General features: G+C 32.4%; 1 protein-coding gene and 1 long non-coding RNA gene across 2 annotated transcripts; both read left to right on the top strand.

Annotated features, from left to right (window-relative positions):
- The first annotated feature begins 557 nt into the window (after positions 1 to 557).
- Positions 558 to 1,330, top strand: LOC110800769 (uncharacterized protein At5g01610). Its single transcript, XM_022006090.2, has one exon. The coding sequence runs from the start codon at positions 600 to 602 to the stop codon at positions 1,077 to 1,079; it is 480 nt and encodes a 159-aa protein (XP_021861782.1). The 5' UTR covers positions 558 to 599; the 3' UTR covers positions 1,080 to 1,330.
- Positions 1,331 to 4,473: 3,143 nt separating this feature from the next.
- Positions 4,474 to 7,582, top strand: LOC110800775 (uncharacterized). The gene is made up of 2 exons (XR_002536750.2): positions 4,474 to 6,210; positions 7,255 to 7,582. It is a non-coding gene; the product is annotated as an uncharacterized lncRNA (long non-coding RNA).
- The last annotated feature ends 5,859 nt before the right edge of the window (positions 7,583 to 13,441 follow it).

Raw genomic sequence — 13,441 nt, 5'->3', positions numbered from 1 at the left:
TAAATTAGGAATAGTCTAATTAGATACATGCATACATTATATATTTTGGTACTAATTTGCGAAATGTGATACTTTATGTATCGAATGTGAATATGTGATGGTAAATGACGATTAAATTAATGGCGCAAGAACATTTTCTAAGACAAAAATATTTAAAAAAAAAAAAAAAACACTAGACCTATTTTTTACCCAAGACCCATAAAACCCATTGAATCTGAGTATGGGTCTGGATTTTTTAGACCTAATAAATCTGAGGCGGGTCTAAATTCGCGTAAAAAACCTGGGTCTCACCGGACTCGGCCCATGCCCAACCCTATTTACCCGTGTTACCTTAGTACTTGTTCGCTTCCAAAAAAACAAAAAATTCGAGGAGGGGGTAATCCTGTCATTTAGAGCAGAACTGCATATCAGTCCCCTCGTGGAACCCGCGGACGGAGTTAAATCACTTCGTGTACCTTAATCAACTGGCATTCATCAACAAATCAAACCCGTTAAGGACACGTGTCAAACATCCCTTATCTTTCCATCTAGTACACCGAGAAATGAATGCACTCAAATATAAAATCTCCAAAACCATCCAAACTTTTCATTCATCACCAATGTCTTCCTCAACCACCACCACCGTACTCCTCCTCTTCATCCTCTCTCTCTCGACCGCTACCGCCGCCACTTCCTACGCTCCAACCGCCTATGAAATCCTCAAAAGCTACGACTTTCCAGCCGGCCTACTCCCTACTGGAGTAACTGGGTACGAGCTCGACCGCGACACAGGGAAATTCAAGGTCTTCTTACCTGAAACATGTAAGTTCAGCATCGAAGGATATGATCTAGAATACAAATCAACCATTACCGGAGTCATATCGAGCGGCCGCCTTTACAAACTCAAGGGTATTAGTGTTAAGGTGTTGCTTCTATGGCTTAACATCGTCGAAGTCGATAATAAACACGGCGAGCTTCAGTTTTCCGTCGGTATTATGTCCGCGAACTTTCCCGTTGAAGGTTTCGAAGAGTCGCCTTCTTGTGGTTGTGGATTTGATTGTAATGGCGCTAATCTTGCAGCTCTGGTATCATCTTCTTGATTTTGATTACTTTTTAGGCAAAACTTAGTTAATTAATTAATTAAGGGGAATCATAAATGTATTGAATTGTTCTCCATTTGTATTAGGGACCTTTTAATACTAGTACAAGTGGAAATATTAAGCACATTCAATCATGAATAATACCGATCCACGGCGTGATTTTGTTATGCATTTAACCATAGGATTGCCCTTATTAATATGATATAACTATGTATAAATTAATGTTAGTGCATGATTATTGATTCTCTTGACGGGAACTTTGTGTAAATAAGTTTATACCTTTTGTTTGTTTTTGTATTTGAATCCTATTTTTAGAAATGTATAAATGATTAGAAAACACAAATTCTTATTTACAATGGGTGTACAATAAATATTGTACATCAAAGTAAAAGTTAACTCAAAATGCTTAAAAGTTAAGCTTATATATGTAAAAGTTATGTATTTTTTAGTGATAAATTTTTTGATTTTAGTAAAACTTATTTCTTTAAAATGACAAATAATGTATAAAATTAATCATTTAACCTTTTAAAATGTTTATCTATCAACTTTTTTATTACTAATATAAAAGTTAATCAAAACTAGGTTAAAGTTACAAAATATTGAGTAAAAGTTATCTTGGTGTACAATAAATTTATTGTACACCTAGTGCGCACAAGACCTTTTGATTAAAAAAACATGGAGCTTTCTTTTTCGGCAATTGAGTAGAGAGTTCATTTTTGGTATGTACTTAGAAAGTATTTCCTCCATGCTTAATTATTTGCTTTCTTGTATCAAAATTGTTTTATTCAGAGTAAACTTAGTGAAATTAATAAGACACAAAAATGAGTTCAAACGTATTTTTTGTGAAAGTAAAGTTATAATCCATGTATTTTTTGTTTAAGAGCATGTACATTGTTTTTTTTTTTTTTTATATAAAAGGGGTCTTTTTTTTAAAAGGGGTCTTGTAGTAGTGTCTCTTCATAATACACTCTTAAGAACTCTTTTTAACAAACAACCAACATTGGTAGGTTCTTCAAATAATTCTCCAATCTTTTTTTTACTATTTGGTGATTCTCCAATCTTTTTTTACTATTGATGATCTACATGTTCATAATTAATTGTCTTTTATAATTGAAGTTACTCATCACTTTTCAAACAATAATCAATTATGGGAGGTATTTGAAAATCTTTGCAAGAGCTCCTCAAAAGCCCAAATATTGGTCAAGAGATAGTTCTTGTTGGGGAACTAGTTGGAACTATTTGGAGATCTACTTTAAGAGCCCAATATACAATCTATGAAGATGGATTAAAATGACAAATGAGGCTAATAAAAAGGATGGAGAGAGTATCTATGAATAGTTGGTAATTAACCGAAATTGTGAGGAACATTGGTTTTCTTTGAAAAGCTTTAGAAAATTAGCCATAATGTTACAAGTAATTAATTTGGGCATATTAATTTAGGACGTGTTAGACGGTAGCGTTTGTGGTAGCGGTTAGCGTTTGACCTAGTCAAAATGTTATTTGCAAAAGGATTTTTTGCCAAAAAGGACCTTTTATAAACGGTTTTTTGCGAGAAAGGACCTTTTATGACGAAATTGGTGAAATGGGACCTAAAACATAAATTTTTTTGTTGATTGGGATCTTTTACCGGTTTTTTGGAGTTGACCCAAGATTCAGGCAACGACTTTGACACGTGGCAACCGGAGAGTGCCACGTGTCCATTTAATGATTAAAAAAAAATTGGCCAAAAAAAAAAATGCCTAAAAAAAAAAATCTAATTTTTTTTTTTTGGCCCCAAATCGAATTTCTTTTTTTATGCCCCAATTTTGCGAAGAACCCTAATTTTTTCGACGCAAAATTAGAACAATTGAGGGGGAAAACTAGCAAACCTCATTCGTGTGGCTATGAATAACAATTCGTGGTAGACAATTTCAGTGACGAACTTTAAGGCAATTGGGATTTTGGAGGGAGAATTGGAGCAAAAAAAATCGATTTGGGGCAAAAAAAAAATCGATTTGGGGCAAAAAAATCAATTTCGATTTGGGGCAAAAAAAAAATCGATTTGGGGCAAAAAAATAAAAATCGATAATTTTTTTTTTGGGGGGGGATTTTTTTTTTTAATCATTAAATGGACACGTGGCCTTCTCCGGTTGCCACGTGTCAAAGTCGTTGCCGGAATCTTGGGTCAACTCCAAGAAACCGGTAAAAGGTCCCAATCAACAAAAAAAATTATGTATTAGGTCCCATTTCACCAATTTCGTCATAAAAGGTCCTTTCTCGCAAAAAAACGTTTATAAAAGGTCCTTTTTGGCAAAAAAACCTTTGCAAAACTTGTAAATGTTTGGCAAACATCGGTTAGTGGTAGAGGTATATCGTTTGGTAGTTTTTCTCAAACCTTAAAATTAGTAACATTTAAGGTAGTGGGTAGCTTTTGATGAATTAATAATAAAGTTTAAAAAATATTCTAACTTTTATTTTATTTTAGAATATCAACCATTACTTTTGTCGAATTCTCATATCAGTTAGCCACTTTAACAGCTAACTGTTACCCGCTATTCAACGGCTAACCACTATCCGCTACCGCTATTTTTATCGAACACGACTGAGCAAGTTAGCATGATTCATGTAGTAAATCATGTGCTTGTAGTTTCTTACAGAGTATTTTGTTTAATTAATGTATTCTAAGGTTTATGATTTTTTAATGGCCTGAAATTATTCTGAGTTCAGAAGTTGCCGGGTGATGCTTAATTTCATACGTAGTACTGCTCTTGGTAAGGCATTGGCCCTGTTTGGCAATTGGCTGTTGGCTGTTGGCTGTCGGCTGTTTTACTTGGCTGGTTTGACTGGCTGTTCAAGTTGGCTGCTTTTGTTGGCTGTTTGACTATGGATTGGTTACAAATGTGTTTGGTAAAATCAGTTGTTGGCTGTTGGCTGTAGCTATGTAAAATGACATTTAAGGACATTTAATGTCTTTTATTCATTTTTCAATACATACTGTGTATTGTGTACGGAGTAAAACGTAATTACAAATAAATAAATATACATTAAAAATAAATTAATTTTTGCAATAGTATTAATAAATTATTATTTTAATTAATAATTGCGGAGTAATAATCAATGATTAATAATTAATAATAATTAAATTAATAATAATTAATAATTAATAATTTATTAATTAATCATTAATAATTAATGATTAATTATTAATTAGTTATTCACTTTTAGTTATTAGTCATTAATTATTAATTATTAATTATTAATTATTAATTATTAACTATTAATTATTAACTATTAACTATTAACTATTAACTATTAACTATTAACTATTAACTATTAACTATTAACTATTAACTATTAATTATTAATTATTATTACTAATTATTAATCACTAATCACTAATCACTAATCACTAATTATTAATTATTAATTATTAGTTAATTAGTAAAAAACAAGGACAAAAAAGTAATTTAGATAGTGAAAAGCCAAAAGCCAACTCCAAAAAGCTAGTGTTACTAGCTTTTCATTTTTGGCGGAAAAGCTAGCTTTTCAGCAAGCTAAAAAGCCAGTTACCAAACACATTTTTTGGCTGTTTGACCAGATCAAAAAGCCAACAGCCAAAAGCCAACCAAAAAGCCAGCAAACAGCCATTTGCCAAACAAGGCCATTAGTTGAATGGGTTAGAGATGGGTTGAGGCCTTGAGGGGTGGGGGAGAAAGGAGGCTTGATAAATATAGCAGAGAGATTATTTATGTTAATTAACTTAAATTATTAAATTAAATTAAGTGCAATGTATAGCGGTACATAGCAATTTTGATACATAGCGGTACACGTTATTTATGGTAGACTCAGAGTTTGAGATCTATAAATCTAGAAACACATTCTTCCTTGTCTTTTTATATCAGTTTGAACTAGAGATGACAAACATGACATTTAAATCGGTATTAGTTAGTTTGATTATGTTTTGTTCGAAGATGTCCGAATTAGGTCATATTCAATTCGGTTCGATGACAATTAGTTTATTATGATAATTTAACAATCATTAACATATTTGATTGTTGTTCTTGGTCAAACCAGTTCAAGTTAAAATTGAGTGGATTAATTTCAGTGTACGACAACTCTGAAGATGAGAAAGAAACTTAGAGAGAGAAAGAGAAAAAAGAAAAAAAAAGACATATGAGATACCCAAGCCCAAAAAGAACCCTACCATACTCCTTGTTTCATCCGCCTCCTTCAAGCCTCATTCATCTCCATTGTTACTCCTCGATTTTGTTCGATCTCCTCTGAAAATCCAAAACCAGAAATATGTAGCTATATCTCAGTGCAATTGTTACCCTAGATCCTACATTAATTCTTTATTAATTGCGATTAATGGTGGGATTTTTTCGGTCTTTATCTCTCCACCTTTGGATCTTGATTCAAAGGCTCTGATCATTTCTTTGAGATCTTGTCTTGGTTTCTTCATCCGTAATTATGAAGGAAAGTTAGTGGATTTAATTTTGATTGAAAAGTCTTGTTGCTTCATTTTGCCCAATTCGTTGCTTGGGCATTCTTGGTGGACGAGATCGGCTGACCTTACTTACTGGTGTTGCTCTGCCGCTTCTTCTCTCTCAGGGAAGTACTTAAACTCAGTTAATTATTGTTATTATCTTGAAAATTGTCATATTATTCTTATCTCTTATGATCTGGTGTTTTCCTACTCTATTCGCGTTCGTCAAGATCTTCATGATTATATTTTTTGCCTCCTCTTGTGTTGGATACCTCACCTTGATGCCCAAGTCTCCTTTAATTCGTATTTAACTCCCTGGTGTAACCCTAGATCTGTTGTTCATTGGTGTTTAATGTTAAAGTTGGTTTATCTAAATTGCCATGTCATTAATTATGTGTTTTCCGGCATTTACTTAGCTCCTGTCTAGAGGAAGTATAAGTCACAAGTGATATGGACACAAGTGAGATTTAAATAATATAAAATGAAAAATAAAAAAAGGAAAAGTAAATAACTAGTAACGGAGTCCGTTAGGGAAAAAGGGGGAAAGAAGGGGGCATAACAAATTGAAGAGAGAGAAACACCTCCTTCCTCAATATTTCTGAAGAACAAGATAGAAAAATGCCTCATCATCTCCTCACCATTTCTGCAGAAAATCAATTCTTCAAGGTAAGGTCTCATCCTTATTAATTTTTTGTTGTTTTTACAAATTTATTTAGGTGTTAACATTTAGGGTAAACAAAAATTGGAATCATAATTGTTGAAATTGGGATGAGAATTGTGAACATTCGTAATTTATTGTTATTGATTATTGAAATTAGAATCATAATTTATGCTTAAGTATGACCATTTGCGCGTTTAAGCTTATTTGGTGTTGAAAATGGTGGCAAATGGGGGGTTTTTACTGAAATTTTGGCTTAGGTTTTTGTAGATTGGATATGTTACTTTCAATTTGTTTTAAATAAGAATTCAGAAAGATAATCCACCATATCATAGATAATTGTTATTATCTAGGCTTTGCTCTGTTAATGTTTGGTACTGAAACGTTATGCATTAGTACTAGCAAATGGTGTATTGGTATTGTATATATGCGAAAAAACATGGATTTGATTTGGTAAATTATTGCAACTCGGCTCTGTTCTGCTTTGCTTTTGTGTTGATACTGAAACGTTATGCATTAGTACTAGCAAATGTTGTATTTGGTATTGTATATATGCGAAAAAAACATGGATTTGATTTGGTAAATTATTGCAACTCAGCTTTGTTCTGCTTTGCTTTTGTATTGGTACTGAAACGTTATGCATTAGTACTAGCAAATAGTGTATTGGTGTTGTATATATGCGAAAAAACATGGATTTGATTTGGTAAATTATTGCAACTCAGCTCTGTTCTGCTTTGTTTTGTATTGGCACTGAAACGTTATGCATTAGTACTAGAAAATGGTGTATTAGTATTGCATATATGCGAAAAAACATGGATTTGATTTTTGTAAATCATTGCAAGTCAGCTTTGCTTATGTATTAGTACTAAAACGTTATGCATTAGTACTATATAATGGTGTATTGGCATTCAATATATGCGAAAAAACATGGACTTGATTTTGTAAAATATTGCTAATGGTTGTTTACCTTGAGTTTATACATGTGATTATGTTTATACATATTGTTTGTTTGAATACGTTTCTTCTTTAACTTGTCATTTTTTTGGAACCAGGAAAAGAGAGACGGTTTCTTATACTCCCCGAATTGACATGATGACCTTTCTTGTTCATGGTTTATTATCTCGTCCTCCAGCGGAGTGGACATTATGGTGTTTGTGACGTTTATTACCATGTTGTATGGCTGGATTATCCTTTTTGGTACCCTTATTTTATTCTCGCTTTTGGATTCTCCTTTTTTGGGAACTTTATATTGTATTTTTATTAAGTGTTATGACGTTTGATATTATTGTATTTTTTATCAAGTGTTATGACGTTTGATATTATTGTATTTTTATTAAGTGTTATGACGTTTGATATAATAAGCCTTGAATTTAACAGTAATCAATATTGTATTCTCTAAATTATTGGTTTCGGATTCTCCCTTTTATGGACAAATGATTCAAATAACTATAGGAGTAATCACATAATGTTGTCAATTCTCCCTCACATGTTGTCAAAACCTCTGAACGTGACTCTTTAACTCATTCAAGTTGGTATACTATATTGTGTTGATACTTATTATAAAGGAAATAATAAATTTACATGAATAAAAGGGGATCAATCAGTACATTTGAGAATCATAATAGTACCAAATTTTGTTGTATTGGTACGTATTGTTAAGGGCTTATCACACAATTGGAAATAAATATTGGTAATATTAAATGTGTGACATTAGAAAAGGTTAATATTGATATAAGAATATAACAATAAAACACGATAATAATTAAAAGTCATAACATCCTCCTCCTTCAATAAGATAATCCCGTATTGAACTACTAACATTTTATATTCTTGTATGATCATAGGTTACATTAATTTATTAGCTTATGTTCAATTTGGTTTGACATTCAATATCTTAATTGTATCTCATGTGTAATTTATTTGATAACCATATGTTACATTTAATTTATTTGGTACACATGGTTCAATCTCATATGAATTTTATAAAATCATATATGTGTTTTATAAAATGATTCACTTAATATAATTTGTTTTTAGATAATTATTACTATTATTCACACTCATATAGTCATATGTTTCTATGTGAATTTGAACCATTGGCAATTGAACCGAACAACTTTACCTCTAGACCCATTGGCCATTGAACACCTATTGTATTGGTACTTGTTTTTGTAGCAAATGATACATTTACATAGGAAAATGAACCCTTGAAAACTGAGTTGGAACCCTTTAGGACGGGAAATGTACCCTCTTTTGTTGCATTTGCATTTATTTTTTTTATAACGGCTTATCTTATTTGCATTATTTTTTTTATTCAAAGGCTTATCTTAGTAACAATCAAATAAATATTGATAACATTGAATATCGCATTAGAAAAGGAAGAACGTTAATACTCAATATTCGTAACTCATAATTGTTCCTTTTAGGCATGGTTGTAGTTAACTAGTTACTCAAATCAATAAGACGGACTATTGATACTTTTGAATCTCGCATTAGCTGCTTATATATGGAACATACTATTACAAATTAGTTAATGGTTGGTTTATCATATAATACATTCCTTAATTTTCATTTGTATTTTATGAATAATAATGTGTTTGATTCTTAGATTCTTGAAATAGATAAAGTATTGATGTTTGTGAATTTTGATTTAATAAATATTATAATAACATTGTTATGTAGCAATAGGTTATGTATAATTTATTTGAATTTTCTTCTTTAGTAGATAAGAATATAATAATAAAAAAAGTTATAACCCCATTCCGTTTAGTTTTGTTTGTAGTTACACAACTTTCGTCTTTAATAAAACGAAATATCTATACTTTTGAATCTCGCATTAGCCTCGTATGAATGTTACGAAACGATTTACTTCACATATTTCGTATTAGTTAAGTATTACGATTAATCGCAATCATTTGTCCTTTAATTATGTGATTTGACCCATTGATTAAAGTTGGAACACGCTTTTTGTATTGGTACAAGGTTTACAGAATATAATACAGTTACATTTCAAAAAGGGACCCTTGCACTCTAGGTTGGTACCCTTTACTATTATAAAGGTATCAATAGTTAATGTATTAGAACTTAGTTTTAAATTCAAAGACTTAGCCGAATTTAATCTTGCATTTGAAAAGGCTAATATTGTAGAAGAATGTAATAATAATAAAAAGTTATAACCCCATTCCGTTTAGCGTTGTTTGTAGTTACACAACCTCCGTTTTGGGTAAGTCTCGTTCTCGAGTTCGAACTCCCTTAAATATAATTAACATGAAAATGTATTTATCTCGGGTAAGAAGTTTACACATCCGTATTACATTAATATTTGTATAATTTTTTGACTTTTACAACTTATTATTTCATTAAACAAAACATATGTATTACATTTATAAAATAGAGGGTAAAAGAAACTAAATATTTGTAATGTAAAATAGAGGGAAAAGGTGAAAAAGAGGGAAAAGGGTGAAAAAGAGGGAAAAAGTGAAGGGGGATTTTGGTGGGAAAATCAAAGAGGAAACTTAATAAAAAAAACCTAGTCCCATCAGCAAACTGAAGAGAGAGAATCAACAAATCCCTAACTCAACACATCGCAAGAATCGTCATGAACACTACTCACCAAGTTTCTGCAGAACAAATTCTACAAGGTAATAACCCATCTCTATATTTTGATGTTCTTTCAAATTTTTCTAATTAGTGATTCAATGTAGCTAATTAAGTGTAATTCAATTTAGGAAAAGCACCATTGGCAAGGAAGCGGCAAACATATAAAAGGGAGAATCTAAAAGAAAGAATACAACATTATATCATTACTCCTATAGTTATTTGACCTCATTAGTCCACAAAAGGGAGAATTTAAAAGCAAGAATACGACGTTGATTACCGTTAAATTCAAGACTAACTATATTAAACGTCATATTCCCTCAAAAAAAAAAAAATTATACGTCATAATAATTAATAGGAATACAATATAAAAGTGCCTAAAAAGGGAGAATCCAAAAGTGAGAATACAACATAAGTGCCTAAAAAGGAGAATTCAACCATACACCATGATAATAATATAAATGGCATAAACACCAAAATGTCCAACTCTGATGTAGGACGAAATAATAAATCACCACCACAAGAAGTGTCATCATGGGCATCCGGGGAGTAGAAGGAACCGTCACTCTCATCTTTAGAAGATAATTACTCATTATTTCTTGTATAATGCTGTAAAAACAATCATTAGCAATATTTTACAAAATCAAGTCCATGTTTTTCGCACATATTCAATACCAATACAACATTATATAGTACTGATATATAACATTTCAATACCAATACAGAAGCGAAGCAACCATTAGCAATATTTTACAAAATCAAGTCCATCTTTTCCGCACATATTCAATACCAATACAACATTATATAGTACTGATATATAACATTTCAATACCAATACATAAGCAAAGCAACCATTATCAATATTTTACAAAATCAAATCCATGTTTTTTCACATAATTTCAATACCAATACAACATTATATAGAACTAATACATAACGTTTCAGTACCAACACATAAGCAAATCAAAGCGGAGCAGAGCATTCTTAAATTCTGACCGGTGAATTTAGCCCTAAATGAACTACAATTCATAATCAACAATGAGGGAGATCTTAATCACACAACCAAAATTCAAAATTACCCATAAATTCAAAACAATTATAGTTCTTTTAGCCCTAAATTCACAAATTGAAAACCCTAAACCTAAACCTAACCTTGAAAAGATCCATACCTAGAATTTTCGAGCTATCAACAATGGTTAGTGTAGATGAGTTGTAAAGAAAAATACTTATAAACAAAAAATTTAACTATTTTCATAAAAAAGTGGAATTAGAGTAAAATCATGAAATTAATTGTTTACAAAATAGAGATAAACTTACAATTGTTAATGAAGATGAGTTCTTGTGCACATAATTTTGGACGGTTGAGAGGAGAAGTGTTGTGGGAGATGAGAGCTCAGTAGAAGAGTCAACAATGGTGAGGACTTGGGGAGGAGAGAGAAATCTCTGAAGTTTGATGTTTCACAAAAAAGAAGAAAAGCTTTTTTTACATCTTGAAATCCCGTTAACGGAGTCCAAGTCAGCAACATGGGGACAGCTAGAAAATGTATATGGAATTACTATTTTACCCCCGCTTGTGTCCATATGGACACAAGCCACTTGTGGTTTAGACATCCTCCTCCTGTCTACCAACTAAGTCATTTTGCTTGTGGTTGTATCTTTTGTTGCTTCGATTTCCTAGCTTGCTGGTTTACTATGGCACTTATCTCAATCATGTACCATTTTTCTGGGCACCATTGCAGGGTGATTAATGAAAATATAGTTTGTTATGTTATGTTCTCTATGCTTCAATCTTCTGCAGTTATGTTGCCTTATGTATGCTTTTCAGGTTACCTAACCTATCTTGCTCCCTCTATTCAATCTGCTTCCTTTACTGAATTTTATGATGCCCCTGTTGCTTACTTTGTCCCTTGTGTTGCCTATCTGTGGTATGCTTGTTTTACAGGATTTGGGTTCCAAATTAGGCTCCTTTGCAAGTTGAGGTACCCAAATTCTGGGATGCTCCTTGTAAGGTTGATGCTTATTTTTGTGAAACTTTCCTCAAATAAGCTTATGTTCGATGATGCTCATACGAATGCCCCTCATTCTTGGCCCGAGAACTTTATAACTCTCCCCTCTCCTCTCCCAGTTAGGACCAATGTGCTTCACAGGAATATCTGGTGTACTCACGCCTATATTTTGGCTTCTTCTATCTTATTTTCATGTCCTTGTTCTATTTCAGACTTTATCTACATTGATGTTAGCTTTGTGGAAATTCATATCTGGCATTTTCCGTTCTGGTCTCATCTGCGCAGCTGGAGGAACACTACGTCTTATGCTATTCCTTGTAATCAGTTTGTAATTCGTTTTACAGCTTTCGAACTTTTTCCATTTGTGTATAAGGACACTAAACTCATATGGGTTTTAATTCTTAAACTTATGAACCGGAGTTTCGCTATTGAATCGCCTAAGGAGTTCTCTCCTTATCGGAACCGGATTTTAAAATCCGCATTGTTATCTGACGCTCTTTACATCGTTTTGTCGCATGTCCGTTTTTGTGTTTCTAAGTACCTTTTCGATTATGACTTAGACCACGCTTTTAAATTGCAGAATCACGTTCTTTCTTTTAGAAATTTCGCCTGGACATTGTTAAATGCCGAACAAATCAATCCCTTAATTAATACATGAAAGTGTGCGCTTGGAATATACGAGGTGGTAAAAGAGATCACGCAATAGCTGAACTTATGAACTTTAAGCAACAAGAAAAACCAGATATATGTTTCATATTAGAAACATTAACAAATAATGCTAATAGTCAAGCGATTGTTAAAGCCACCCGGTTTCAGAATCATCTTATTATTGATCCTATTAATCATTGCGGAGGAATTTGGATCCTTTGGAATAACGACAATATTAAAATTGTTAACTCAACCCTTATAGACAGATGTGCTCATCTGACTGTCCTTTTTAAACCAACTAACACCACTGTATTAGTTTCTGGAGTTTATTGTCCAGCAAAAGAGGGGGATAAGTCCCTATTTTGGGATGATCTCTCGTCTTTTTACGTCAATGTTACCCTTCCTTGGCTCCTCATTGGAGATTTTAATGAACTCCTCTCGCCTAACGATAAATTCGGTGGGAATCCTATCCAATCTCAACAATGTAAACGTTTACCATCCTTTCTGACTAACACAAATGCTATGGATGTGCCTTGTTTACAATCTGCTTATTCGTGGAAATCAAACCAAGATAACTTTATCCTGGAACGCATTGATCGAGCAATTACGAATACTCATTTCTCATGTTTGTTCCCTAAAAGAATTGTCAAATACGGGATCTTCTCAGTCTCAGACCATGCTCCTGTAATCTTTGACTCGAATTATGAAAAACCGAACTCAAATCGACTTTTTCGCTTTAACAATATGTGGACCCTTGACCAGGATTCACACGCTATCGTTGCCAAAGAATGGAATAAGCGAAGAGAAGGATCTCGCTTTTTCAGAATCCGTGATAAGCTCTCTGCTATCAAACTCCGCCTTAGGGAATGGGCAAAAGCAAAATTTGGGAATAATATTGCTAAACTTCAAAAGAATAGTGAAAAAATCATGGATATTCAAAACCGCTTAATAGCCCAGCCTTTCAACCAAATTCTGCATAATCATCTAT

The sequence above is a fragment of the Spinacia oleracea genome, chromosome 6 (assembly GCF_020520425.1).
Source record: "Spinacia oleracea cultivar Varoflay chromosome 6, BTI_SOV_V1, whole genome shotgun sequence".
NCBI lineage: Eukaryota > Viridiplantae > Streptophyta > Magnoliopsida > Caryophyllales > Amaranthaceae > Spinacia > Spinacia oleracea.
The sequence above is the reverse complement of the archived record's forward strand: the minus strand, read 5'-3'. Positions and strand labels throughout refer to the sequence as shown.